General features: G+C 46.7%; 1 protein-coding gene across 1 annotated transcript in view; it reads right to left on the bottom strand.

The window, feature by feature from the left end:
- Window positions 1–6,826: 6,826 nt before the first annotated feature.
- The window catches only part of Slc25a12 (solute carrier family 25 member 12), an 85,823-nt gene continuing 67,304 nt past the window's right edge, over window positions 6,827–25,345 (bottom strand). The window contains exons 11-18 of the mRNA XM_055599999.1: window positions 24,182–24,340; window positions 21,340–21,392; window positions 21,028–21,108; window positions 13,537–13,677; window positions 11,514–11,652; window positions 8,688–8,846; window positions 8,478–8,568; window positions 6,827–7,426 (exon numbers count right to left, since the gene is read on the bottom strand). Of these exons, the coding sequence (XP_055455974.1) occupies window positions 7,228–7,426; window positions 8,478–8,568; window positions 8,688–8,846; window positions 11,514–11,652; window positions 13,537–13,677; window positions 21,028–21,108; window positions 21,340–21,392; window positions 24,182–24,340 (1,022 nt within the window). The 3' untranslated portion in view covers window positions 6,827–7,227. The remainder of the gene's footprint in view (window positions 7,427–8,477; window positions 8,569–8,687; window positions 8,847–11,513; window positions 11,653–13,536; window positions 13,678–21,027; window positions 21,109–21,339; window positions 21,393–24,181; window positions 24,341–25,345) is intronic.

Below are 25,345 nucleotides of genomic sequence, written 5' to 3'. Positions count from 1 at the left end.
GCCAGGGCTCTGAAATTAGCCCTCATCTCTTACCCAGACTGGCAAGTCTCTGTTTTATTATCATATCCAAAACATCATCCCCCGGCACAGAGCAAAAGCTTATGTAATGAACACCAGTTGTCCTAGTTTGCTTCTCTATCGCGGAGATAAACACAGAAACCAGAAGCAACTTGGGGAGGAAAGGGTTTATTTGACTCCCGGCTTCCTAATGAAGAAGCCAAGGCAGCAAGGAAGTCGAGGAAGCAGACACTGCTCACTGGTTCCCTTGCTCTGACTTGCTCGGCCGCCGTCCTCACAACCCAGGACTCCCTCCCCAGGGTTGGCAGAGTGGTTTGGACCCTCCCACATCCTCTTGTGTTTAAGAGAATCTTCACAAACATGGCACCAGGGCAATCCAGTGGGGGAAATCCTTGGGTGGAGGCTCCTTCCGAGGTGGGTCAGGTTGACAGCCAAAGCTGACTAGATAGAATCGAACAAACATCTTGCCACAATGACCAGACCTTTACTGATGGGTTTGACATCTGTTGATGTCTGAAGGTCAGTCACGAATTTGGCGATACATTGAGGGAGGGGTCTGTGTTTTCCTAAGGTAAGTTTTCTTTTGGGATGGGAGGTAGGATTCTGTTGCCAGGTCATGCCTCAGACTCTTGCTGCTTCAGCATCCTGAGCAGTTGGCATTTCAGGCGTGCTGCCGCCATTATTCAGCTGTCTGAGCTGTCTGCATGAACCTGTTTAGGAGGTCAGAAGGCAGTGGTCCTCAGCTTTCCTAGTGCAGTTCCTTATGCTGTGCTGACCCCCAGCCATCAAATTCTTTTCGTTGCTACTTCATAACTGTACTTTTTCTACTGTTATGAATCATAATGTAAATATCTGTTTTCCAGTGGTCTTAGGGGAACCCTGTGAAAGGGTCACTCAACCCCAGAGGGTTCAAGACTCACAGACTGAGAACTGAGAATTGCTGTAAAGTGGTTCTTCATCACTCTGTCTGAGAGCGTAAAGACAAGTGTGCTGGAGCATGCCTATAATCCCAATAGTTAGAGATTGAAGCAGGAGGATCAGACATTCCAGGCTAGCCTGGGCTACATTGTGAGACTCTTGGGGATAGGAGGCAAGGATTATTAGGATTCTGGCTTCCAGGAAAATGGTTCTAGAACCTCTTACTCTTCTGATTATTGCAAATGACTGGAAGGAACTGGTTAGATAGAGGTAAATATTCATCTCAAGAAGTTTGGGTGGTGGCAAGAAAATAAAATCCAAGAAAATAAAAACAGTTAAGAGCAAAAAATCAGTGCAAAAGAAATATAGTCAAAAGAATCCATAAAGCTAAAAGTTGCTCTGCAGAAGTTTGGACAAGTTCTTGAACCAAAAGGCACAAATATCAGAAGTGAGAAGAAGTGTCATAAACATTGATCGATATTTTCCAAAATCTATCTTAATTTTGATTTTCAATCTAAATTCAAGAGCTGGAGTCCTCAAAAATCTAGAAAACTGACATAACAAAACAAAACAGAGACTTCCAGGAACTGTCAGGTATAACTGGATAACACAGGAAAAGAAAAGAGATATGTATTTAGATCAGTCATATTTAAAGCACAAAGAAAGTCAGAATACAGTCAACAATTTATTTAAAACAATGAATATCGTAGACAGGGCTACATTTCAAATATTTTCAGAAAAAAACTGTCAAGCCGAGAATTTTATATTCAGCAAAAGCATCTTCCAAAAATGAAGAGAAAATGACATAATGGCAGGAATAATGATTGAGAATATATTTTGCTAGCCAACCTGCTTTTAAATTGCTGTCTGAAGAGAAAAGAGAGTAGAAAATAACTCATTCCTGAGAGATAAAGATGGGAAAACAATAGGGGAATCCTGAGCACTAACTGTGTGTTTTCTCCAGTAGATTTACAGTGTAACTGCAAGGAACAGTAATGTGGAGGGGGATCGCAAGACCTAAGGACAGGTGCACAGGGAGGGAAAGAGCTGCCTTGGAGGACTGCTTCTTGTCTTATTGAAGTACATCTCACTGGAAATATTACAAGGTTGTTGTGAATTAACATATTTGTAATAAGCTCTAATCCTAAGGAAATAACTTGGAAAACCTAGCTTAAATGTTACGCCATAAAATATGCATTTTACAAAAAGCTCGTAAAGGAATGGGGGGGGGGGGTGCTGGGTCTGCCGCTCAGTCTTCTGCAAGAACAGCCGAGGAGCCTGCTCTCCAGACCTTTCTTGATTCTCTTCCTTCTCTTCAGCTAGATAATATCCTCGTTAGAAGACAGATGCACATTAAGGCAGGGGTGGACTTCCCAGCGGCTCAGCGAAAACTTGTGTGTGTGTGTGTGTGTGTGCGCGCGCGTGCGAAGGAAAAGTAAGATCATATAAGTGAACCTTGTTCGGGTAGAAAGGTTGAAAGAATTCATTTTACTCTTTCCAACGTTTCTATGGGTTTGAAATTTTTAATAGCTACAAGGCAAGAGGCTACTTGATTCTTGCTTGGCAAAAATAACATCTTTAAGACCTAAAATTTGTAGTTCTGGGCAAGGTGAGCTGCTGGGTCAGGAAGAGCGAGAGCTCTGGGCCAGTCCAGGCTGTGAAATGAGACCTGTCTCAAAAACTGAGGGCTAGGAATATAACTGAGTGGGAGTGGGGCTTGCCTGCCATGAACAGATATTGTATTGAACCCCTAACATCGCACACACATGCGTTCACACACACAGAAATGTGTACACACAGACATACACACACAAACAGACACACATGTAGATTGGCTATACCATCCAAATGCAAGAGGCACCTAAAAGCACATATCACAAGAGATGGACACGACCCCTTTGGTGAGTATAAATTTTTATTAAGACATGAAAAATGTTTAAGTAGAGATATAGTATATTCCTGGATCAGAAGCCCCCATTATAATGATACAAATTCTTCCCAAGCAGCTTAAAGATCGATTACTGTTCCACCAAATTGTCAGTGCTTTTCTTTAATGGTTTTTGATAAGCTGATAAAATATACATAGAAGAGCAAAGAACTAAGAAGAATCATAGCTTTCAAGCAACAAGGAAAGGAGGACTACACTGTAGCAGGAGCGTGTATCGTGCTAGAAACAGAAATTAAGTCAGCATAAGGAGAGAACCTGTACCAGCAGGAGAGCCCACAGACAGCGCCACACACGCTGATTCTTAGGAAGAAGCATCAGTGAAGATGCTTTCAGTGATCAGTGCTGGCACAACTGGCTGCCATTCAGAGAAACAGAGACCCACCCCACGGTGCCAGAGACATGGAGACAGTTCCAAACTGAATGTGAAAGGCAACAGCAAAATCACTGTTTAGTATTTTCACCTAGAGGTTTTGCTTTTGTTTTTGCGGTTGGTTTTTGGTGGTTCTGGGGAGTGAAGCCAGGGTCTTGTGAGTACTGGGCACGCATGCTACCACGGAGCAGCAGTCCCGGAACAGTAAAAGAATAATTTTTTTTTTTTAGATTTATTTATTTATTATATATACAATGTTCTGCCTCCATGTATGTCTGCGTGCCAGAAGAGGGCACCAGATCTCATTCTGGATGGTTGTGAGCCACCATGTGGTTGCTGGGAATTGAACTCAGGACCTCTGGATGAGCAGCCAGTGCTCTTAAATTCTGAGCTATGTCTCCAGCCCAAGAATAATTCTTAAATGAGCTGCTCAACAAGCTAGCCATGAGAAAAATACCAATACAGTTGAGCATCTTAAAATCAATAGTATGGCAAAACCATCATAAAAAGACAAGGCACAAAGGAGGAAAATGTTGTGTAAAACAAACGCAATAGTAGCCAAAACATATGAAGAATAGCACGGGGCTAAAGAGATGCCTTCTGCCCTTACAGAGGACCAGGGTTTGGTTCTCAGAACCCATGTTAGGTGGTTCACAGCCACCTGTAACTCCAGATACAGGGATCTGACACTTTCTTACCTCTGGGGGGGCACTAACATACATGTACAGCCTCGTGTGTGGGTACACAGACACTCACACATGACATGGCGCTCAGGGCAGAGGATAAATCTTTAAAAGAAAAAGGAAGAAAAAGAACAGCTAATTCATGAGGTTAGGCAAAGATTTTAACATACACTTCTGCTAGCAGAGATTAACTCTGAATGGCCAGTGGCAGTACATGCCTTTAACCTCAGCACTCTGGAGGTGGGTTTATCTGCGAGGGCTCAAGGCCAGCCTGGTCTACAGAGTGAGTTTCAGGCCAGCCTAGACTACATAGTGAGACTTTGTCTCTAATTAATCAATTATTTGTTAAAAAGCTACCATGATATTTACCTGCCATTTGTGGTAAAAGACATAAAACACCCGAGGGGGAAAAAAAAGTAACTTCGTGTAAGACTATGTGGGTGCAGTCTGGTAGGATTTAATAAACAAAAATAAACTCTGCTTCCAAATGTCCTTTCCCAGAGGCACAGTACAGGGCCAGTGGGATGGCCCAGTGGTAAAGACGTGCCACACACGCCTGGTGACCTGAACTTTATTCCAGGGACCCAGGGTGAAGATAAACAACTTCACAAAGCTGTGGATTGTATGCAAACACACGTGCCTGTGACGGAGCACGCACTCACAGACACACACACACACACACACACACACACACTCACACACTCACACGTCATTGGCACACAATGACTAAACAAGTCAGGCTTGGTAATCCAGCTATAATCTTAGCACTGTGGAGGCTGAGGCAGGAGGATTACAAAGCGGAAGCCAGCCTGGAGCACAATAGGAAATACTGTCTCAAAAAGTGGGAAGGGGACTATAGTATTTAGGGATGTACATGTATATAGAGAAATGAAGAAGCAGTTGGTGCGATGGGGCAGAGGGGAAATAAGGAAATAAGGCAGAGGGCATGGGTAACTTCTGGGTGTTGTGAATGTTCTGTCTCTTGACCTGGTCATCACATGAATATTATTTTAACATGTATGTGCACTTTTCTGTGTCTATGACTATACAGACTTCAGAGGCCTTCAGTATATTTCACAAAACAAAAACAGACAGATGACCAGTAAAAATGAAAAGACAGCCAGATGTGGCCACCCACGGCTGTAATCCCAGCAGCTGGGAGGGGAGACAAAAGGTTGCCACAGGTTCAAGGCTGACCTGATCTACGTAGGGAGTTCCCAGACTCTGATGTTACAAGAGTGAGACCCTGTCTCACCAAACCAAACAAAAAGTAAAATAGATAGATAGATAGATAGATAGACAGATAGATAGATAATTCACTCAAGCCCTTTAGCAATTAGAAAAATAAAAACTGAAAGAGTGACCATTGTTTATGACCTGCCTATGACGTGGCCACTCTCACCTGCTCCCCGGAGGAAAGGAGAGCAAGACCTCAGTGAGGAGCAATGTGGTAAGACGTATAAAAAATATAAACTCATCAATCTCATGAATTAGTACTCTCCTAATAAAATACTGACATGCCTGCTCATGACACGCACACAAAGATATTCTCCTCTAACTACAGTGTTGTCTGGAATGATGAAAAGACTATTTTAAAAGGCCACCATCCACACAGTGAAAGAATACACAGCTACTAGAAGCAGCGTACATTTTTATAAAGTGATGTGGAAAGACCTCAGAGACAGACTAAGAAAAGCAAGTCACAGAATCACACGTTGCATAGTCCTGGTTTTAAATATATAAATATGTACATATGTAATATATGGAAAACAGATCACACATTAATGCTCTAACATTAATGGTGAAGAGGAGGCAGCAAGGGCACATTGTCATCTTCCTCCACACACTCAGGTATGTAATTTCATATCCCTGGACTACTTGTGTGGTTTAAACAAGTATAGCAAGAACAATTATGCTATGTGTTCAGTTCCAATGAGACTGATCTAACACATTTCAAAATAGCCTGCTTTCAAGCAGCTTTTTGTTCCTAGGGCTTCAAGAGAGCTCAGAGTTGTAGATACAGGGCTGTCGGCCACCAGCTGCTGAGCGCCTTGCAGGGCACCGGGTGACTTGGCCATCTCCAGGGTCACCTCTAAGAACGCCTGCATACATCCTCACATCCTGGTCCGGGGCCACAGCTGTGTTTCCCGAGAGCTCTTTGCTATAACAGGTAAGTCCCGACATCAGCCACAGTGTGGCTGTGGCGCAGTGACTGTTCAAGAGTAAACATAGCCCAGGCGAGAGCCCTTCTGACTAAGTCGGCCGCAGCTGACCTCCTTGTGTGGACCCAGGCCCACAAAATCACCGCATAGGAACTTGCCTTCTTCCCCTCCCCTACTCCACCCTAATTCTTTCCGAAGCAGAGTGTACCTTCCGTAAAGGTAGGGGGCCACAGCCCCATCTCAACTTCCTCAGAGTCTGTAGCAAATCCGACAAAAAGCACCATGCGGATACTTAGGAAGGAAACTGACTCTTGCAGACCTTTTGGTGTGCTTTTATTGATTTGTAGCATACTATACGAAGGGAAACGTCCAAACTTTACTCTCTCAACATCTTGACCTTTACCTTGCTGCATGAGAGGAAAGCAAAGCTAAGCGAGCTGTGTGGAGCCCAGCCTGTCTTCAGTGTGCAAGGACAGGAGGAGCTGCTCCAGCTGACAGCTGTGAACAGCTGGAAACACTCCAGCACGCACGAGGCCCCAGCTTATCCTCCGGGAGCCACCTTCTCCAAGCATCTCTTTCGTAATGCAGCGAGCACGTCTCCCTCTGCCTTTCGCCAGCAGACACCTTCCTGCCCCAGGATGGAAAACAGACTGAAATTGAAAGATTGAAAGCTCAATACATTCAACACTGATGTCTGATTTCCATAAGTCACCAAGAGGAGAATGAATTTAATTTTCGTACATTTATTCTTACATGATTCTTAACAAAACACTTTCAAAACATTCTGTACAGTTCAAGCCACCCAGAACTGCGTTACATTTCTATAAATGTGATTTGTTGGGGTGAGGTGCCAAGGTGTTTCTGTACAAAGATGTACAATATGTACAGTAACTGTAGGTACAAGCTGTGCAAAGCAGAGTCTAGAACACGTAATTCATGCCAAGGCTCAGAAAACATCTCAACAAAGAAGACTAAAGCTTGAAACTGCACCGCGGCTCTCCCTGGCATAGGATCACTTTATAAACAACACACACACACAAAGTGGTTGACCCCAGCGCAGACACTACCGTGCAGCCGACTGCGCAGGGTCCCGGCCGCTCTCCCGGGCCTCGGTTTGCAGTTGCCATGTCACTGAGCTGCTGCCGCTACCTTGGGCTGAGCCACAGCTACGCTAGGAGACTTAAACTTGGGGAGGTAAAGGCCAAACTTGTTTTCGATGCCAGCAAAGGTGGCTGTGGCCAGTCTGTAGCCACCGATGTGGTCGGGGTTGGCGGGAGGGAGGTCTGCGATGCGTGACTTTGGTGTTGGTTCTGAGCCCGAGGGTTTGCTGTGGACAGGAAAGAGCAGACAATTAGAGAGCGAGGGGCTGCGGGGGACATGCTGGGCAGGGCAGCGGCACCCCACACCACAGAGTAGGCTGCCTCCGCTCTTTCCTTGTCACCTCTACAGCGATCATGGCCCTACCTTCACGCCTATGAACACACCAGAGCAGACTTGCAGGCAGAAAATGTGGAGGGGAAAATGCACTGGCTTAGTGATAGTCTTGGGAAGCTGGCTATGTGTGGGCTTTTATTTTCTAATTTTACGCAGGAAGCATGCATGAAATCTATGGTAAAGGTATATGCATTGATATAACTTAATATCCCGGGCTCATAAAGCTCATCATCAAAAGAGAAAAGGATTAGTCCTTGCTTCTGTAGTCTCTGAAAGCGAAGAAGACAAATATTTGTCCAGTGGCATTGCTGTTCTTGCATCTTTTCTATGTAGAGGTCTCTCCACTACTTGGTTCAGCAGTTGTTCCCCTGCTGTGGCTCTCGGCAGAACAGGGGCTCTCGGGGTTAGGAGACGAAGACGCAGAACAGGACCTGGGCAAATAGCTGCGCTCTGGGTACAGCTCCCCTCAGACCCGGCCTGTGATTGTCCTCCCCAGGGCAAGCCTTGCGTGCCCTGCCCGGAGCAGCTCACTCGGAGCTTGCCCCTACAGTGACTGCCCGGTTGGCATTGCCTCTTTGAAACCATGTGTGTGGACCAGTGTACGAACGTCTACGAACTAAATGACGGGGGAACTGAACTATTATGAGTGTAAAAGGGCTAAGGACAATCTCGGTAGCATGGCTAGTGCACGTTAAGATTGCTCCTGGTCCACATTAAGTCACCCAATAATGACCCAGTCTCCCCAAAATGTCCCACTGTATGCTGAGGCACTGAGGTTGGGCTCTCTTGGCATGGAAGCTTTTAAAGCCTGCTGCTCTCCACGCACGGGTCTTAAAGGACCCCGTTGCTTTTCTTTTCTCAGCCTCCCCAAAGTGGGTCTGAAAACAGAGGAAGCACGTATTTGGAGCTGGTGACTTTTTGGAAGGAGAAGTAGCTGCACTTACAGGCCTCCAAAATCTATGTAGAACCACCGCTGCAGCAGCTCGTAGGTGACCAGAGTGACCCCGAACTGAGGGGAGGACCGGAACACTCGAGCTGGAGAAGACAGACAGGGCAGAGTTAAGGCCTGGGCGGCTGTGGCAAGGCAGCCGCTGAGTGGCGGGGACAGGACACGAAAGCCAGACGGCCACTGTGGAGGACACCCCAGCATCTACCTGCAGTCCCCTTCCAAAACGCCGACGGCCCTTCTTCCCGGAGAATCTTCCGGAAACAGTCAATGACCCCGCTGTATGTGGTCTGGCCAGCCCGGGCGGCCACTTGCAGCCTCGTCTTGATGACATCAGCAGGGGTCACCAGAGAAGCAGCAGGCACACCTTTAAGGAAAAAGCCACATTTAATCATCCTAAGGCCGTCGCGCATCCACCAAGACAATCCCCGGCGGTAACCACAAGGGGACCACAGAGCTCCTTAGACACAGTGGAAAGAGAAGCATGACCAAGCCTCCTAGCTGCTCCCTACTGAACCAGGGAGGAAATGCTTTGATTTTCTTTCTGGATTAAGGAAATGTCTCCAGACTGTACCATCCCGACGAACAATGAAAGACACAGAAAGGCGGTAATAGTGATAGGAATCCCATGTTCCCTTTCCAGCTTTAACAACCTGTATGTTTTTTCATCTTTAAATAAGATGCGAGTGTTTTCACGTATGTGGCACCAAAGCGTCGTGGTCTTAGCTGATTCTTGCACTGCGGGGTGAGTGTCAAAAGCATCAAGCCCTTGCCAGTTTGCAGCGCTAAGGGAGAGGTGAGCAAGCCTCACTTCAGACCTGCTCACACACTCCAGTCATTACAACCTGAGTGAGCGTGGGTCAGGCTTCCTGTTAGGGAGCAGCGGGGAAGCTGACCATCCAAAGGCCACACTGTCTTCCCTGCGCCTCAGCTCCCTGGAGCCACCTGAGATGCAGCAGCAGCAGCAGCAGCAGCAGGATACAAGATGGATTTCTCAAGCATAGGTTTTGTTCATAAAACAAAACAGACCTTGAAAGAGCAGCATGACATTCTCCAGGGGGAAGGAATTCAATTTGGCCTAAATATCACCGTCTCATCGCTAGACAGATGGAGCTGGTGGCCCTGGGGATGGGGAGGGGACTGCTAGAGAACGATGCCAATGCTTCCCCTGGATCAGCACAGTACCCCTATTCAGAGGAAAGCAGGTAAGTTGCCTGTCGTCTGAGGCAGGACTCCAAACGCTCAGTGCCTGCCGGCAAAGCTCGCCTGATAATAATTAGAATAACTTGCCTCTTCCTGCAAACATGTCAAATGTCTACAAGCAAGCTGGTGCTACTTGGGAGCTGCTTACGTGGTTCTGCTGCCCACTGGCAAAGGCCTGGCAGTTACCCCCTTCATCACAGTCTGGTGAGTACAAGAAAGGAGCTAGGGGCAAGTAGGGGAGGGGTGGGGATCAGATTAAAGAGGTAACTCAACTGAACTAACCAAGATCACAAATGCCAGAGGTCAAGGCTGGACCCCAGACAAAAGCTCAAAGCCCTGGCTTGTTGGGTTTTTTTTTGTTGTTGTTGTTTGAGATCAGTTGTGTCTTGTGGTCACAGCAAGAACAGTGTGTCCGTCTCAACACTCCAGAACCCAGGGCTCCCAATATTAAAAACACCACATGTAGGGTAACTAGCAGAAGAGGATAACTCAGCAATTAAGAGCCAAGCAGCGGAGGCTGGGGAGATGGCTCAGTGGTTAGGAGCACCGGCTGCTCTTCCAGAGGACCGTGGTTTGATTACCAGCACCTACAGGACAGCTCACAATCACCTGTAACTCTAGTCCTTGGGGATCTGATGCCCTCTTTTGGTCTCCCAAAGCATGTGGTACACATACATACATGCAGCCAAACACACACATAAAAGTAAGTCTTTTTTTTTTGAGACAAGGTCCCACTGTGTAGCTCTGGCTGTCCTGAAACTAGTCACGATATAGACCAGGCTGACCCCAAAACTCACAGAGCTCTGCCTGTCTCTGCCTCCCACATGTAAATAAATCTTACAAAAAGACCAAAGCAGGAAATGGGAGCCTACTAGTCCTGGTTATGCTGAGTTCTGAGTGGGTTCGTTACTGGCTGTGTGGAAGATAGACAGGCCTTTTCCCTCTCCTGTCATTTCTGTGTTGCTGCATCTAAGGATACCTGCTTGGTCTCTTCTACTCTAAGGCAGTTCCCTGGTAACTCAAGAGTAAGAATGGGCAGACAGATGGACACACACACACATTCAACCCCTGAACTCCACCCATTGCTGTAAGTCAGTTCCTTCCTGACTCCTTCAGGCTCCTCTTTCTGGTGGACTCCCTCCTGGGACTAACCTGGTGTCTTAGACTAGATGAAGATGTTCGTGACTTGTCTCGAGGCTCTACTGCTTTCGCTGGCCACACAGAGAAGGCAGGACGAACATAATGAAACCCCCACCCCAAGAAGCACTCAGCCTATTGCAGAGTGGCAAACCAATTCCAGCAAACATTACCAAAATGAATGCTAAGGTCAGAAAGGAGATAAAAAGGCAGGTGAGGGCTGAGGTTTGCTGCAGGGGCCTGCTCTGGTCTAGCAAGCAGAGACAGATAGCTTCGTGAAGCTCAGCTTCTGAGCCACTCCACCCTACAGGACAAGGTCAAGGGCAGGCAGGGACTGCACATCAGCACTGGGTCAACAGAGCAACTGATCTGGCAAGAACTTTGCCACCTTAGTTGGCTGCACCCAAGTTTTCAGGGGCCCAGGGGGTAAGCAACGTGCTAATGAGGGCAGCCCAATTTAGATGGGCAGATCTAATTTGGCTCCAAGTTGCTAAGCTGCATTAACTTGTTTATCGACATTATGCAAATGTAATTAACTCTCATCAGAATCACAGCGCATCCCCACAAAGGAGAAAAGGCAGTTATAGCCAACTAAGTCAGAGCCCAACAATAATAACTCCCAGAAATATGGGGCCAAGTCAGAGATTCGGCGCTTCTTAAGGGGATTCTTCTGGTCCCGAAGGTCTGCGGTTACCTGCCACGGCTCCAGCTGTTAGGAGATTGATGCCTCCCACGCGTCCGTTCTCATCAGCGAGGAGGAGTTTGCAGTGAGCGTACACGGGAAAATAGATGGCGGAGAAGGGAATGTCTCGGAGGAAACAGGCTTTGGCACCCTGTCACATGGTGAGGAAACAGTGCAAGACAGTGTGTAAACATGGTTTGAATGCCCGAACAGGAAGCAGGCAGGCATCAGGGACAAGCTGAGATGTCCTTCAAACAGCATTAGAAGTGATGTGAGGGCACACAGGGTGGTGAACAGAGCAAATGCTTTGGGGCAGGAGGCTTTCGAAAGGAAAGTGGGTAACCATCCGGGCCATCCTCGCGTGACTGCGGCATTCTGGAAATGCTACACTTAGTGCTTTAAAAATTAATTTGCTTTCTGTTGTGGTGATCACATATGGAGACCTATCCTCTTAAGTGTTTTATTTTTTTGTTTGTTTGTTTTGGCTTTTCAAGACAGGGTTTCTCTGTAGACCAGGCAGGCCTCATAGAGATCTGACTGCCTCTGCTTCCCAAGTGCTGGGATTAAAGCTCTCACCACCACCACCACCGTCCAGCCCTCTTAAGTGTTTTAAAGTACAACATTAACTCCAAGGATGCTTTGTGCAGGCCTCTGCAACTTGTCAATGTGTAACTGAAACTTCCTGTGCATTAAGCAAGGCAACACCTTAGGAGTCATAACTAAAAACTCTCGGATTCCCAGGTTTCTTGACCAGCTTTGCTAGGGGTGGGGAGCTTCAGTGATGATCGAAGTGGAAGGGGAAACAGGAGAGACTCAGACCCCAAAATGAAAGCCCCCGCCCCAGACACTAACAAATTACCAAGTCAAGCTCAATCCGTTCCAAGTTTTGGGAGTACCAGGCAGAAGGCCGGAGACAATGGAGAAGGGGAACCATTCTAGTGAAGGCCGAGGGAAAACCCAAAAGCCTTCCCTGCTCATCCCCACCCCATGCCCCACTCAAGGCAGCCTGTCCTGGCCACAGGGAGGGCAGTGGGCTTCCCACAGCATTGCCAGTGAGTCCTGCCAGCCCAGGCCTGGAGCTTTACCTCGCCAGACAAAGGCTACCTACACCCAAGCACTGGGTTCCCCGATGGCTCTGTTTTCATAACAACAACAGAAAACAGCCAAGGCCTCTTACACGGTAATACAGGCAGAACCAATATTTACAAATTCTGCTCTCCGGGGGAATATCAACAGATGGCAGGGTGGGCGAGGGGAGCCGAGTGGAGGCATTCTGTACACAAGACACCGGCTCCGTAGCACCCCATGGCAGTGTGGCTCCAACTAGACATTCCTAATTTCTAATTTGCAGTTAAGAGGTGAATTTACACATTTCGGCAGTCATGGATCCATAAATGAATTCAGTGCTGTGGCAACACAGTCCCCTATAGGGGTGAAATTTCCGTATTTTCCCGTCTACTGGGGAAAGGAACGGAAAGAAATGCTGTCCTTGTTAAAGAAAAATACTGGCTTCTGCTCCATTACATCCGATCTGTAATGACAGTGAGTACCCCTGCAGGGGGATCTGTTGACGGGTCTGTGAAGGTACAGGAACTGGTGTTGTTTTTAAATGGAATTCATTGTTGGCAAATCCTCCTACTTAACTTCTTACAGGCCCGAATCCTGCCGAATTCTACTATCTTTTCCCCCACCATGGTCACAATGATTAAGACAAGGGAAGCCCCTCCTGGGAGGATAACAGAAATAAGTATTCCGACTCAAAGTAAGCACAGGATCAGCCTGTGGAGCAAAGCCCGGGAAGCCTGAAGCCAGAGGTGCCAGGGCACAGATGTCCTGCCAGCACTCCGTAAAAGCTAAACGTGACGACACCAGTGCGCCCTGGTCCCCCTCGGGTCTTCCATTCCATAGGTCACTCTGCTGGGTAAGACTGCTTCTCACTTGGGGGTGAGGGGTGGTGTCAGGTGGCCTCTGCGCTCTCCCGTTTACACTGTCCGTCCCTGTTTCTCCGCTCCGCTGGTAGAAGGGATCCACCCACCTTGTACAGCCCGAAGAGCCCCAAGTCCCGGATCACGTTCAGCGCGCTGACTCTGGGTCCCGTGGTGATCTCTCCAGCTACCTGCAGGCGGATCTTCACGATCTCCAGGGGGTTGGTAAAGATGACCTGCGAGCCTCCAGCCTGCAAGCAACGGACAGACAAGCTCTTTCCACGCCGGAGCCGGAGCCGGAGCCGGACTGGGGTGTCGATGAAGGGAAAGGCAGGGAGGATATCTTTACTTTTCGCTGGGGAAGGAGAGGCCCGCACTGCGCTCCTTGCGAGCGGGTCTCGTGGAGATGTCCCAAAGACGCCTCATGCTTGTCAATCTGTGTTTGGGTTTGTGTCTACTTGAGGCAAAGTCTCAGTGTGTGGCCCAAACTGGCCTGGAACTCACTATGCCGCCCAGGTTAAGCTAGAACTCGCAGCAACCCTCCTGCCTCAGTCTGCAGTGTGCTGGGATTACAGATGCCAGCCGCAGTGGACGGATTTAGGTCGCCAAGACCGATTCTCGGCTGATCTTTAAGGATAACCTCAAGTGTATTCAAAGCAGCAAAATCAATAAACGCAATTTGGAAAACAAAAGCGAATGACGCCTTGGGGGTGGGGAAGTTGAGCTCTGGGCGAAAGGGGATGCTCAACAGAGCACTGATTTAGCCCAGCAACTTGCAGAAAAGTGAACCCAGTCCCAGCCCCACAGAGGGGCCTTTATCAGAGATGCGCCTCCTCCGGGTCTGACACTGCATGTGAGCATGCGCAAAGCTCTGACCAGTGACACCCACACAAAAGGAAGGAATTTGGGGAGACAAACCTCAGTATCATCTCAAGACAAAACGGGGTGGGGGTTGATCTTTAAGACAGAGCTGCGACCTGAGTAACCCAGAGTACGACACCCCGATCAAAGGCACTTTCCACGCTCTGGTGATGAGTGAGTGACAAGTTTGGTTTTAAATAATCAGAGTGTATTAGCATCTGAAATCTGCCAACTAGTAGGGGTGGGGGAAAGGAATGTTTAAAATAATTGCTACAACTCCTTTTTTTTTTTTTTGTTTCTGTAATATAAAGATGAGCATGTGTGCATAATCACGTATATGTAAAATAAAATATATATTATCTCCCTTCATGAAGCGCAGAGCTCTCATTTGGGCGTTTCTGTCTTAAGCTGCAGCTGTTTACATCATACAATCAAAACCATATTCGTACACTATCCATAATTGTAATGGTGCTTATACAATCACAATCCTTACACAGCCCTAACAGCCACAGCACTTGGCCCTGTGTGCCTCCATGGGCAGAGCCGTCCCACAGGTGTGCAAACAGCATCTCATTCCCCACCCATACTCCTCCACATCTGCCCACACCCATGACCCTCCCAGACCCCTTCAGCCAGGCGCCTCTTCAACACTCCGGAGCTACAGTACTCTTCAATGCCTCTGGTTCAAATCCTGGCCCTTCAGCACCCATGACTACCCTGGCCCTAGATTCCTTTCCTCCTCTGGGCAACTGACTGTCCTGAATTCCCCAGGGGACTGATCCCCTTTTGTCTTGATAGGGCACAGACCACTGCAGGCTCATAGATCCCCCCAACAGGGATATACTGACCCAATTTTACACGTTGATTTGCCTGTGTTTCTTTCTTTTATAATCTGCTGCTCTGCAGGCACACAGGCACGTTTCAATGTTTCAATCTAAGCAAACAATACTTTCAAAAGGATTGCTGGGTGAAAATTTATGTTAAAATGATAATCCAAGTAATTACTCCTGTAGCTAGAACTAAAGACCAAACCAATTGAAAAGTTTACTATTTCCTTGAAATCGCTTTTTTAAACAATGGTTGTAAAGACTGTCTTTGGGGAAACATGTTTTATATTCTAAACTAAAGCAGATTAAAATAAAAAGAAAAGAACTACAAATTTTTATTATAATCCCTCAATTTACCGCCACCAGCTTGGCAGCCATTAGGTGCTAAGTATTAAATATGGGTGTTATGTTTAAGTAAACACAAAGTCCTTTCATGGCTTCTGTTTGGTTGGTTAGCTGACTAGTTGGTTTTTCGAGACTAGATTTCTCTGTGTTATTCCTGGCTGTCCTAGAGTTCCAGGCTGGCCTCAGACTCACAGAGATCTGCCTGCCTCTGCCTCTGCCTCCCCGGTGCTGAGATCAAAAGTGTGTGCCGCCGCTGGATTGTCCTTTCACGTTTTAACCACTGGTGAATTAGCACATCTGGTCTGCTGGCTCCCAGCTCCCTCCTCTTGCAATTCTCTCCTCTCACCTGAGCCTCTTGGAAATGACTGCCAGACAAGTAAGGTATGCACTCCCAACAGTTCTCCAAATTCCTCAGACTACAAGTCAAAAGCTTTCTTCTACAGCTCCAAGAAGACAGTGAAATCGAGGGAGGGAGCCAGTGACACACATTACACATACAGTCACATTGTTATATGTGTGGCAGGTGAGCATCCCGGCACCCGTAGGACACCCTGGAACAGAAGCCAACTGTTGATCTGGAGCTCCCAGCAAGGGGGCCTGGCAACCACGAAAGTGCCACTGTAGCCAGGCACAGGGTCATCCTTATGTGGTCCTTGGATTTTAGGGAGTAAAATTTCTGTCTGTTCAATAATGCTTGTTCATGGTTTTTAATTTACTTTACTGTTTTTGTCTTTTTTTTTTGTTTGTTTGTTTGTTTTCAAGACAGGGTTTCTCTATGTAGCCTTGGCTGTCCTGGACTTGCTTTATAGACCAGGGTGGCCCCAACTCAAAATGATCTGCTTGTTTCTGTTATCTATACTAACTTCTAACCATCTAATTGTTAAATTCCTCATCGGATTTGCACTCATTTCTCTCAAAGAGATGCGCTAATAGTAGAACAAGCTTGGAGGTTTTATTTTTCAGTATTAATCTGTCCTTTTGTTGTTCTAGAACCACACCGAACATATATAAAAGAGAAAAATCTCATTTGGAATGAGAGTTAACCATACACAAGAGAAACAGAATATAAAAATCACAGCGCTGTCTGTCTCTCCCACTGTGGCTTTAAGGAGAAAACAGACCAACAGCTGAAGTTACTGGGACAAAATAAAACTCAGCCTGGGCCTCTCTCGTGCTGGAGGCTAAGGGGTTGCCTGCATACAGGATTAGCCCTGTGTGACCTTCTGTCCTCACGAACCCGAAGGCTTCGTCTGCAGGAAGGCTGGGAACTGGCCCTGTGTGTGCCAAGCCCCTCGTTGCTTCTTGCTTTGAACTATTGTCTCTGGTTGTTGGAACCATTTCTCTGCAGCCACCGCAGCCAGTCATCAGAAGCCTTACAGTTCCCTCACAGAGTCTGAGGAAAACCCAAACCGGGTTTCTGTCAGGCCGCACCAGCAACTCGGGGGGGGATGTACTAAATGTATGCAGTTAAAACAACCAGGGGAGAAAAAAAAATTAGCAGACTTAGCTGTCTCACGGACAGACAACAGGAACAGACAAAGACTGTGCCTGACAGACCAACAGACAGCCATTTTTCAGCCCCAACAGTGGCAGTTTGAAAAGAATAAAAGCTAATATGTTCACTATTGGGTAACGTATTTCCTGAAGAACACAAAACTTAGAATAAATAAGGGAAGCAGTATGGTCTGAATATGTGTCCCCACCCCCAGCTGCTGAAGATGTTGAAACCTACTGCCCAACATGACAGTATGACAAGGAAGTGACCATATTCTAACGGCTCTGCCCTTGCGGGTGGGAGGAGAGTGCTCAGAGGCTGAAGCCAGCTGCTCGGTCCTTCCCCCACACGAGGGTACAGCAGCAGGGTGCTGAGATCCAGAGAGCAAGCCGTCAGCACGCACCCAACGATGCCTTAATGGGGGACACAACTGTGAGCAGTAAGTTTCTAACGACTGTTGTTACCCCGTCACGCCATTTTGTTCCAGTGGCCAGAATGAGCTGAGGTGGGCCTATCACACCTCGCACGTGGCGTAAATGTGCAACAATGTCTGTGTGTGCATGTGTGTATGTGCCCTCGTAAGTCTGCAGCGTGGAGTCGGGATCTTACAGCTTCCTGGAAGAGGAAGAAGGACGGGAGTTCAGTCTCTGGGACCTTCGTACAAGGAGAGAACTGACTCGAGGGAGCTGTCCTCTGACTTCCAAGTGTGTGTGCACAAATAAATACGCGTGGCCATCAGCTTTAAAAGTAACTAAACAAATATGTAACAAAGACAAGGGACCCAACCAATAAGGCACGTGACCTGGAACATCTGACCCCATTCAGATGACTACCAAATACATAAAAGGGGAGCACCTCCAAATCCCACGGGAACATGCCACAGTATCCATGAACCTTGAACACACGCTATGGAGAAGAAGCCAGACTCCAAAGGTTACATACCATGCTAACCCTTTACAGGAAATTCACACACACACACACACACACACACACACACACACACACACACACAGTGAATGTAAAAATCCCTTAAGTTAACCTGAGCGTAGCACCAGGAAGGCAGCTATGGTAGAACACATGCTTCCATGTGTTGGGCCTTGAGTTGGAACCTTTACATAACACACACGTACACACTGATCAAAAAAACACAAGAAAGCAAGCCAGGAGTTGTGACTTACCCCTTTAACCCCAGCACTCCGGAGGGAGAGTCAGGTGGATCTCTAGGAGCTGGAGGTCAGCCTGGTCTACATAAAGAGTGGCAGGCCAGCCAGGGCTATGTGGTGAGACCCTATCTCAAAATGAAAACAAAGCTGCAACTTCAGAACTCGCGTCCTCGGATCTGGAAATTTTCCCTTTTCTCACAGCCTGGGCCCTCGCTAATCCTTTTGCTGGGACTACATGCTTCCAGCTCAGATCCTTCCTTCCTTCCTGAAGAAGCTAGGTAAAGCTTTAACACTGGCTAGCTGCCGGGAGAGCCTGTGCTTTGCTCAGTGCTGGCAGCCACGTTGCCCAGTTAAACCCTCGAGGGACATTATACATCTGTCTGATCACTCCCACTTAGGGCATGGACTCAGTGGGATCAGGTCTCCGTGAACCAGCTTTCCACGCTGTCAACTGGCCTCACACAGGAGAGAGAGCGTTCTCTGTCCTGTAGTGCCTGCTGGTCTATAAACAGGCTTGTCTATTCATCTAAGACTTTACTCTCTGGTTTAGTTCACTGACTTTCATGAGAAGTGCTGGGCTTTAACAATCATCTACCTGTGAAATGATGGTTCATCAGTAGAGAAACCGAGCATTGGGAATGGCGTATGCCTGTAATCCCAGCACCCAAGAGGCTAAAAAAGTATCACGAACTCAAGGCCAGGCTGGGCTACATAATAAGACCCTGTCTCAAAAAATAAAATAAAAATAAAAAATGCCACATTTTTTTTCCCTCTTTGTACAGAGTTCAACATCACTCTTTCTCCTGCCAATCAAAAATCAGTCAAGATTAAGCATCCAGAAAGAAATCATGATTAAGGGATAAATTCAGTGTCAGCCAAACCCTCAGGGCATCTTAGACTTTGCCTGTAAACATGAGTCTACACCTCGGAAGAACAAAGGACTCGCTTGTCTGGTTAAGGCTTAACCACTTAGGTCACAGGTCAGACAAGAGAGGAGACCAGTTTATGGCCAAAATACTCTACACGGCACAGAAATAACTGGCTGTTTGGGAAAGAACATGGACAACCTTTTGTTTCTTTTTTTTTTTTTTCCCCCAGACAGGGCCTTATTTAACCCAGGTTAGCCTTGAACCTATATGTAGCTAAAGATGAGCCCAAATTTCTGATTTTCCTGCGTAAGCCTCCCTGGTTTGGGGATTCCAGGCAGATGCTACCATTCCACCACAAAAGATGCCTAGCTTTCAAGGGATTACAGGTATGCACAGAGGCTGTGGTCCACACCAGTCAGGAAGCCTCCTAACCAAATGGAAACTAAAACCACAGATATATTTATCACTTACAAAGAAGTGAAACAATTTTAGCATCTAATTATAACACAAGGGGAAGTACATGTGTCTGTGGACACATGTAAGCAGGGGGCTTATTATGGTCTGTCATTTATCATTCATAAAAAGTAAATTGAGCCAAGTAAGAGAGAAAGCACACACACACACTCATGGTGTATACGCAAACATGCAAGCCCGGCCTCACCCCACACACAAGGCAAGGTTCTGTCCACTGACAAGTCTCATCATGGAGAAGCCTGGAGCAACTGCTCCCCTGACCCCAAGGACATCTTCTCTGAATTAAGACTTCTAAGGTCATTGACCTCGTCATCTCAGGCTCCATAAGTAAGTGAGAAGGTTTTTGCCAGGACCTCCCAAAGGTATTAACATTTCAAGACCAAAACAAAAGTCTCAAGAAAACCACATTACCACCGGTGAAACAGACAACACACATAACATTTGCTGAGCTGCAAACTTAGATGTGTCAGCTTGTCCAATGTAGCTTTACACCTTAAACACAGAAGCGTCTGGGCTCTACAAAAACTACAATCTCAACCTCTGACTTTGGGAGTTTTGCCAATCGCTACAATACAGTTGTAATCTCTTCCTGCCCCTTGCAGCACCATAAGAAGGCTTAATTAAATTATAATGGCACACTCATTCCTACATAAAAGTTGAGGGCCCGGTCAACCAGCCCCCTCACACTTGAAGTTCCAGAGAGAGAAACAGACAGTAACCAGACCTGCTATTACATTTCCTTGGATACTTAAGCAAACAAAACTTAAGAATTTAAAAAGTCTAGAAGAGGGCTGGAGAGCTGGCTCAGCTGTTAAGAGCCCTTGTTGCTTTTGCAGAGAACTCAGGTTCAGTCTCTAGCACCCACATGGTGGCTCAGAACTATCTGTAACCCCGGTTTCAGGGGATCTCACACTCCCTTCTGGCCACCACGGGCACTGTATGCACGCAGTGCATGCACATGCATGCAAGAAAAACACACATTAAGAAATACACACACACACACACACACACACACACACACACACACACACACATCTCAAAGTCTAGAAGGTGGAGCTTCAGGATCTTAAAAGAAACAAAGGTAATAAAACTCAGATTATACAACGGGGAGAGGGATCAGTTAACAAGGCAAGCCCTAGGACCTGATTTCAATCCCCACAAGCTACGTACTGCCACATGTGGAGGCCATCTTGGGAATCCCAGTGACTGTGGGGGTGGAGCCAAGAAGAGCCCCAGGGTTCACTTTCAGCCAGTCTAGCCTAGTTGCTGAGCTTCAAAGTAGGTGAACACTTTTTTTGAGGATGACACCAGGGTTGTTCATACGTACATACACTCACTTTAACACCCTTTGAGTTAAAGGGAAATGTTGGGCCATGAGTTCAATCCCCAAGACCCCCAGGACAGAAGGAGAGAGCCAACGCCTGAAATTTCTCCTCAAGCACGCACACACACTAAAGAAAAATGTAATAAAGATTTTTAAAAGGGAAATGTCACTCATATTTCACACCTACTTTGCAGAAAGCTTAGAGGAATGTTTTTGCTACAGGAAACCAGGCTTGACACTTACGCAACCACCAGCGAGGATCTCTGCCGGCAGCGGGATGGAGCCGTCTCTTTTGGTGAATTTGTCCCGGACAAAATCATTAACCTAGTTAGGAAGACAAGGTCAGCTGATCAGAATTTCCTGATGCTCCTTCTGCGGGCACACTGTTACATTTCCAAATTATCAAAATATCTCCTCATGATAAAAGTGAGACTTTACCAAATGTCTACACACAAATGAGAAAGTGTTTACGGGTGCCTTGGCAGCTCCCCAGCATCCTTATTTTTGGCTCCATGGCACTCTAGGTAAATGACACCAGTTCAGTGACAAACTTACTGTTAGCTTAATGGCTTTTTCTGGTGCGACTCCTATCAGCTGTGGTATCAGGCCTGGGGAGAAGGAGAGAATCATTTGCAAAACGGATGTCTGTATGTGAACGTACAAGCCCAACGAAGATGTTACCCACCACGTAACTCCAGGTTTTCGTCTAAATGGGGAAAGGGATTATCCTAGCGCGCTCTCTCTCTCTCTCTCTCTGTGTGTGTGTGTGTGCGTGTGTGCGTGTGCGTGTGCGTGTGCGTGCGCGTGCGCGCGTGCACGCGTGTTACAATTTACAAGTCAAGTAAGTCATTTTTCTCAAAGGTATAAATGTTTTTTTTTTTTTTAAACATCCTTAAAGATAAAAAAGAAAAATAAGGCCTCTTTAGCCAGCATCTTCCCAAAGGAACACAAGGAGAGAATGGGGCCAATGTAGCCTCTCCAGTCTGTAACTGAATTTGTTCCTGTTCCTCGCAGCAGCCTACAGACACACATACACGTTACAGACACTGGTGCTTTGGGCTTGGAGACGCTCAAGGCAGTGTGTTTTGTGCACACCAGGTTTGGCTGCAGACGACAATCCTTGCAGCACAGACGAGCTCAGCTACTGACTATCAGAGAAGCCCAGCATTTGACACTCATTTACTTAAGAGAAAGCCACAGCTGTAAAGAAAAACTGCGGCTTTTAGTATCAGTCGTGAGAATCCTATTACGAAAACATATGCCAGTTATCTTTGTGTTTACTAATATATGTCAAGCTTAAGGCATTTTACACAAAAGGAATCATCATGCTCAGAAAGCTACATTTCCCAGGCTGGCGGCAAACAACTCCATCTGTAGATGCCCACGGAGCTCAGCTTTCTAGAGCAGGCAACTTTACTAGGTTGTTGGCATTTTTTTTTTTTTGCATACTTTTTTTTAAGGATGGTAGCAATAAACACATCCTCTAGCCTTAAAAGCCCTGGTCCAGGGGGAATGATACGCATATCTGCGCACTTGTTCACTGCCCTCATCTTAAGCCTCCTTGGAGGATGCTGATGAGAGCCAGCAAGTAATTGTGCATACAGGCTACTGTCAGTCAAACAGAATTATCAAACAGGTCTGTGCACACACCTTCCACGGGACATGGGATCTAAGAAGGAGAAATCAGCAGATGGCAGTCTTAACTTTCTTGCCTTCCTGATCATCCGACCCTATCTATTGCTTTTAGTCTCCCTCCAGAGCAACGGTGTCGGCATGTGTGTTTGTTTTACAACTCTCCTCCCTAAAGCTCGTGGGATGTTAATAAAATACTGATTTGTGTCATTTTATCATTGTTGCCTGCAAAGAAATTTAGCTAATCTGTCAACAACTTTGTCAGTCATCTGACAGAATAATGGGCCAGTTCTAAGCAATATATGACAGTCCCGACAACCACCAGGCTCCCGGGCAGGGCTCCTACAATCATCGATCTACTAAAGTCTCGAATTTAAAGGACCCATCTCATCAGCTTAGATCCCGAATAAAGTCAGTGGCTCCCTCCCCTGCCTGCTATGTTTGCACCCACGGAATTCATATGATAGCTCTCCCAAACAAAATTTTCTAGAAGTATCTATTGAGACAGCCATACACAGATACAGCTAGATTCCTTCAAACAGTTCTCTGTAGACAACCTTTGTAACTTAAAACCATACTCATGAAGAGAAAGGTCATTACTCAGTAGTGAAAGATTGGAGATGTCAAAGAAATAAACAACCACAGTGCTGCTCTACCGTGACCCCCATTGTGTGAGACCTAGTCAGAAGAGCTGAGTCCATTTCTAACAAGTCTTTGTACTGCCGGCCCCACTGCCCCCGGACAGTGGCCACTGTTGTCCCTCTAGTCATACAGCTGGAGTTTTCAGAGCCGAAGCGCTCTGACTGTTTGAGGAAACTTCATTATACTTGCTACCAGAAACAGGGCATCTGAGCTTGTTCACTCCATACACAGGGCCCACAACAAACATGAGAATGGCCATCTTTGACTTTAAATGTGTCCACTCAAATGCCTGACTGTGATGCCAACTACAGGTGTTTTTCTCCTGCCCACGCCTTCAGTCCGTCTCTCTTTCCTAGAAACAGCTCTAAGCCAAACAGTTCGATAGAGCTCAGAATGAGCTGGGGATTAATACGCCTGGGAATGCAAACAAACACGTACAGTAAATTACACAAATGCCCGGGACCAGAGTACCTTAAGAGTATTTCAAAGAATTCCAAGTGGCGCCCAAAGGGATTAAAAAATTAATCTCCCCCGCAAAGGAACCCGAAATTGTAATGTGAAAACATGTAGATGAAAGCCACCCTCTCTCCAAGAAGACAAGTTCCTACAGAGCCCATTGGGGCTGGGGAGAAGTCTGCACGGGGCCGCAGCCAGGAGCTCAGCAGATGAGAGAGGACCGTGCTCCGCCTGAGCTGGGAAGTAAAGGGGGCCAGCTGAAACTTGGGGGCCTAGGGTTTCCCTGCCCTTTAAAAATTCAGATAACAGATGACTCAGATGGAAAAGACCTACCACGGGTCCCTTGGAAAAGACAAAACATCTCAGAGCAAAAGGGCTGAGGACCTCTGCCCTCAAAGAGCATGCGCACAAACGCCCACGCTGGGAGAGGCGCAGGGTTTGGATCCCGAGACTTAACAGCAGCAGGAAGGGGAGAGGAACACCTGTTTACAGACTAATATTGCTAGTCACCAGAAAGAACACAACACAGGAAAATGAGCAACGAGGTGGGGAGGGGCGGGCGAGGAAAAGAAACAGCCCTAATTGGTCTCCATAACGAGAGCATTAAAATCTGCTGATGGTGACGGAAAAATCCCGCAACTTCAGCGGCTGAGATGTGCTTACTCACCTCGGTACAGTCCAAAGAAACCTTCATAACGCAACACTTTCTTAAAACAGTCGAAGCTGTTCTTATACATCAGCTCCCCGACCACAGAGCCCGTGCCACGCTGGTTTTGCATCCGGGTCTTCACCAGGTCTATGGGATACACCGCCGTGGCCCCCACAGCTACAAACACAACAATTTTCAGGGTTAACAAAAGAAGGCAATTGTGGAGCACCCATAAGGACAACTCCCTTCTCCATAGATGAAAGATAAAACCCTGTGTCTCTTCCCCCAGAAGGCAGTCATCTTACTACGCTTTTCCTTCTCTTATGGATAGATCCGAAAGATGGCAGGATGGCAACCGGTAGGGGCCATAAGCTTAGAGGAACATGTAGAGAGCAGATTCTTAAATCCTCACCAACCAACCTTAGAAAGCCAGCTCTCAGTTTCCTTTAACTATTAAGTATGGGTACCTTTTTCTTTCTTTTTGTTTTTTGAGACAGGGTTTCTCTGTCTCTGGCCGTCCTGGAACTCTCTCCATAGCCCATGCTGGCCTCGAACTCACAGAGATCCACCTGCCTCTGCTGGGATCAAAGGTGTGTGCGACCACTGCCCATCGGAACCATTTCTTTATATTTTCCATTAAATGCCTAAATATTCCGAGTGCTCTCTCTTCAAAATTATGAAATGATGGTACTCAAGCTAAGCAGTTGTGGTTTTTAAGTTTAGTTCACTGGAGCATTTCAGTAAATTAATCTGAGCTATAATCATCGTTTTTGTTTTTGTTTTTTTTGTTGTTGTTGTTTTTTTTGGGGGGGGGGGTGTTGGTGTTTTTTTTGGGGGGGGGTGGGGGGGATCCTTGACATGGTCCTATTCCTATATGTAGAATTTGGTTGAAAATCAGTCAAACAAGCCAAAATCTAAAGTCATGCTATAGAATTTCTTGGGGACTGGATTATTTCACAGGATCTAAAGTATTCTGTATTTTGGCCGTTGAAAAGCATAACATTCTTGGCACCTTCTAAAACTGAAGCTGAAAAAAAAAAAAATACTAGTCACCAGTTCCAGCTAGTTTTGGAAACTCAGGAGCATTTTAATCATTTTTTTTGGAGGTTCTTTTCAACAAAGTGATTTCAGGTTCTGTCGGGAGCCGCTCCCGCCACTACAAGGTGGCGCCGGTCTCCTGCT

The sequence above is a fragment of the Psammomys obesus genome, unplaced genomic scaffold (assembly GCF_907164565.1).
Source record: "Psammomys obesus unplaced genomic scaffold, mPsaObe1.curated_primary_1811, whole genome shotgun sequence".
In the NCBI taxonomy this organism is placed as follows: domain Eukaryota; kingdom Metazoa; phylum Chordata; class Mammalia; order Rodentia; family Muridae; genus Psammomys; species Psammomys obesus.
This window is presented reverse-complemented; position numbering and strand designations above follow the sequence as displayed.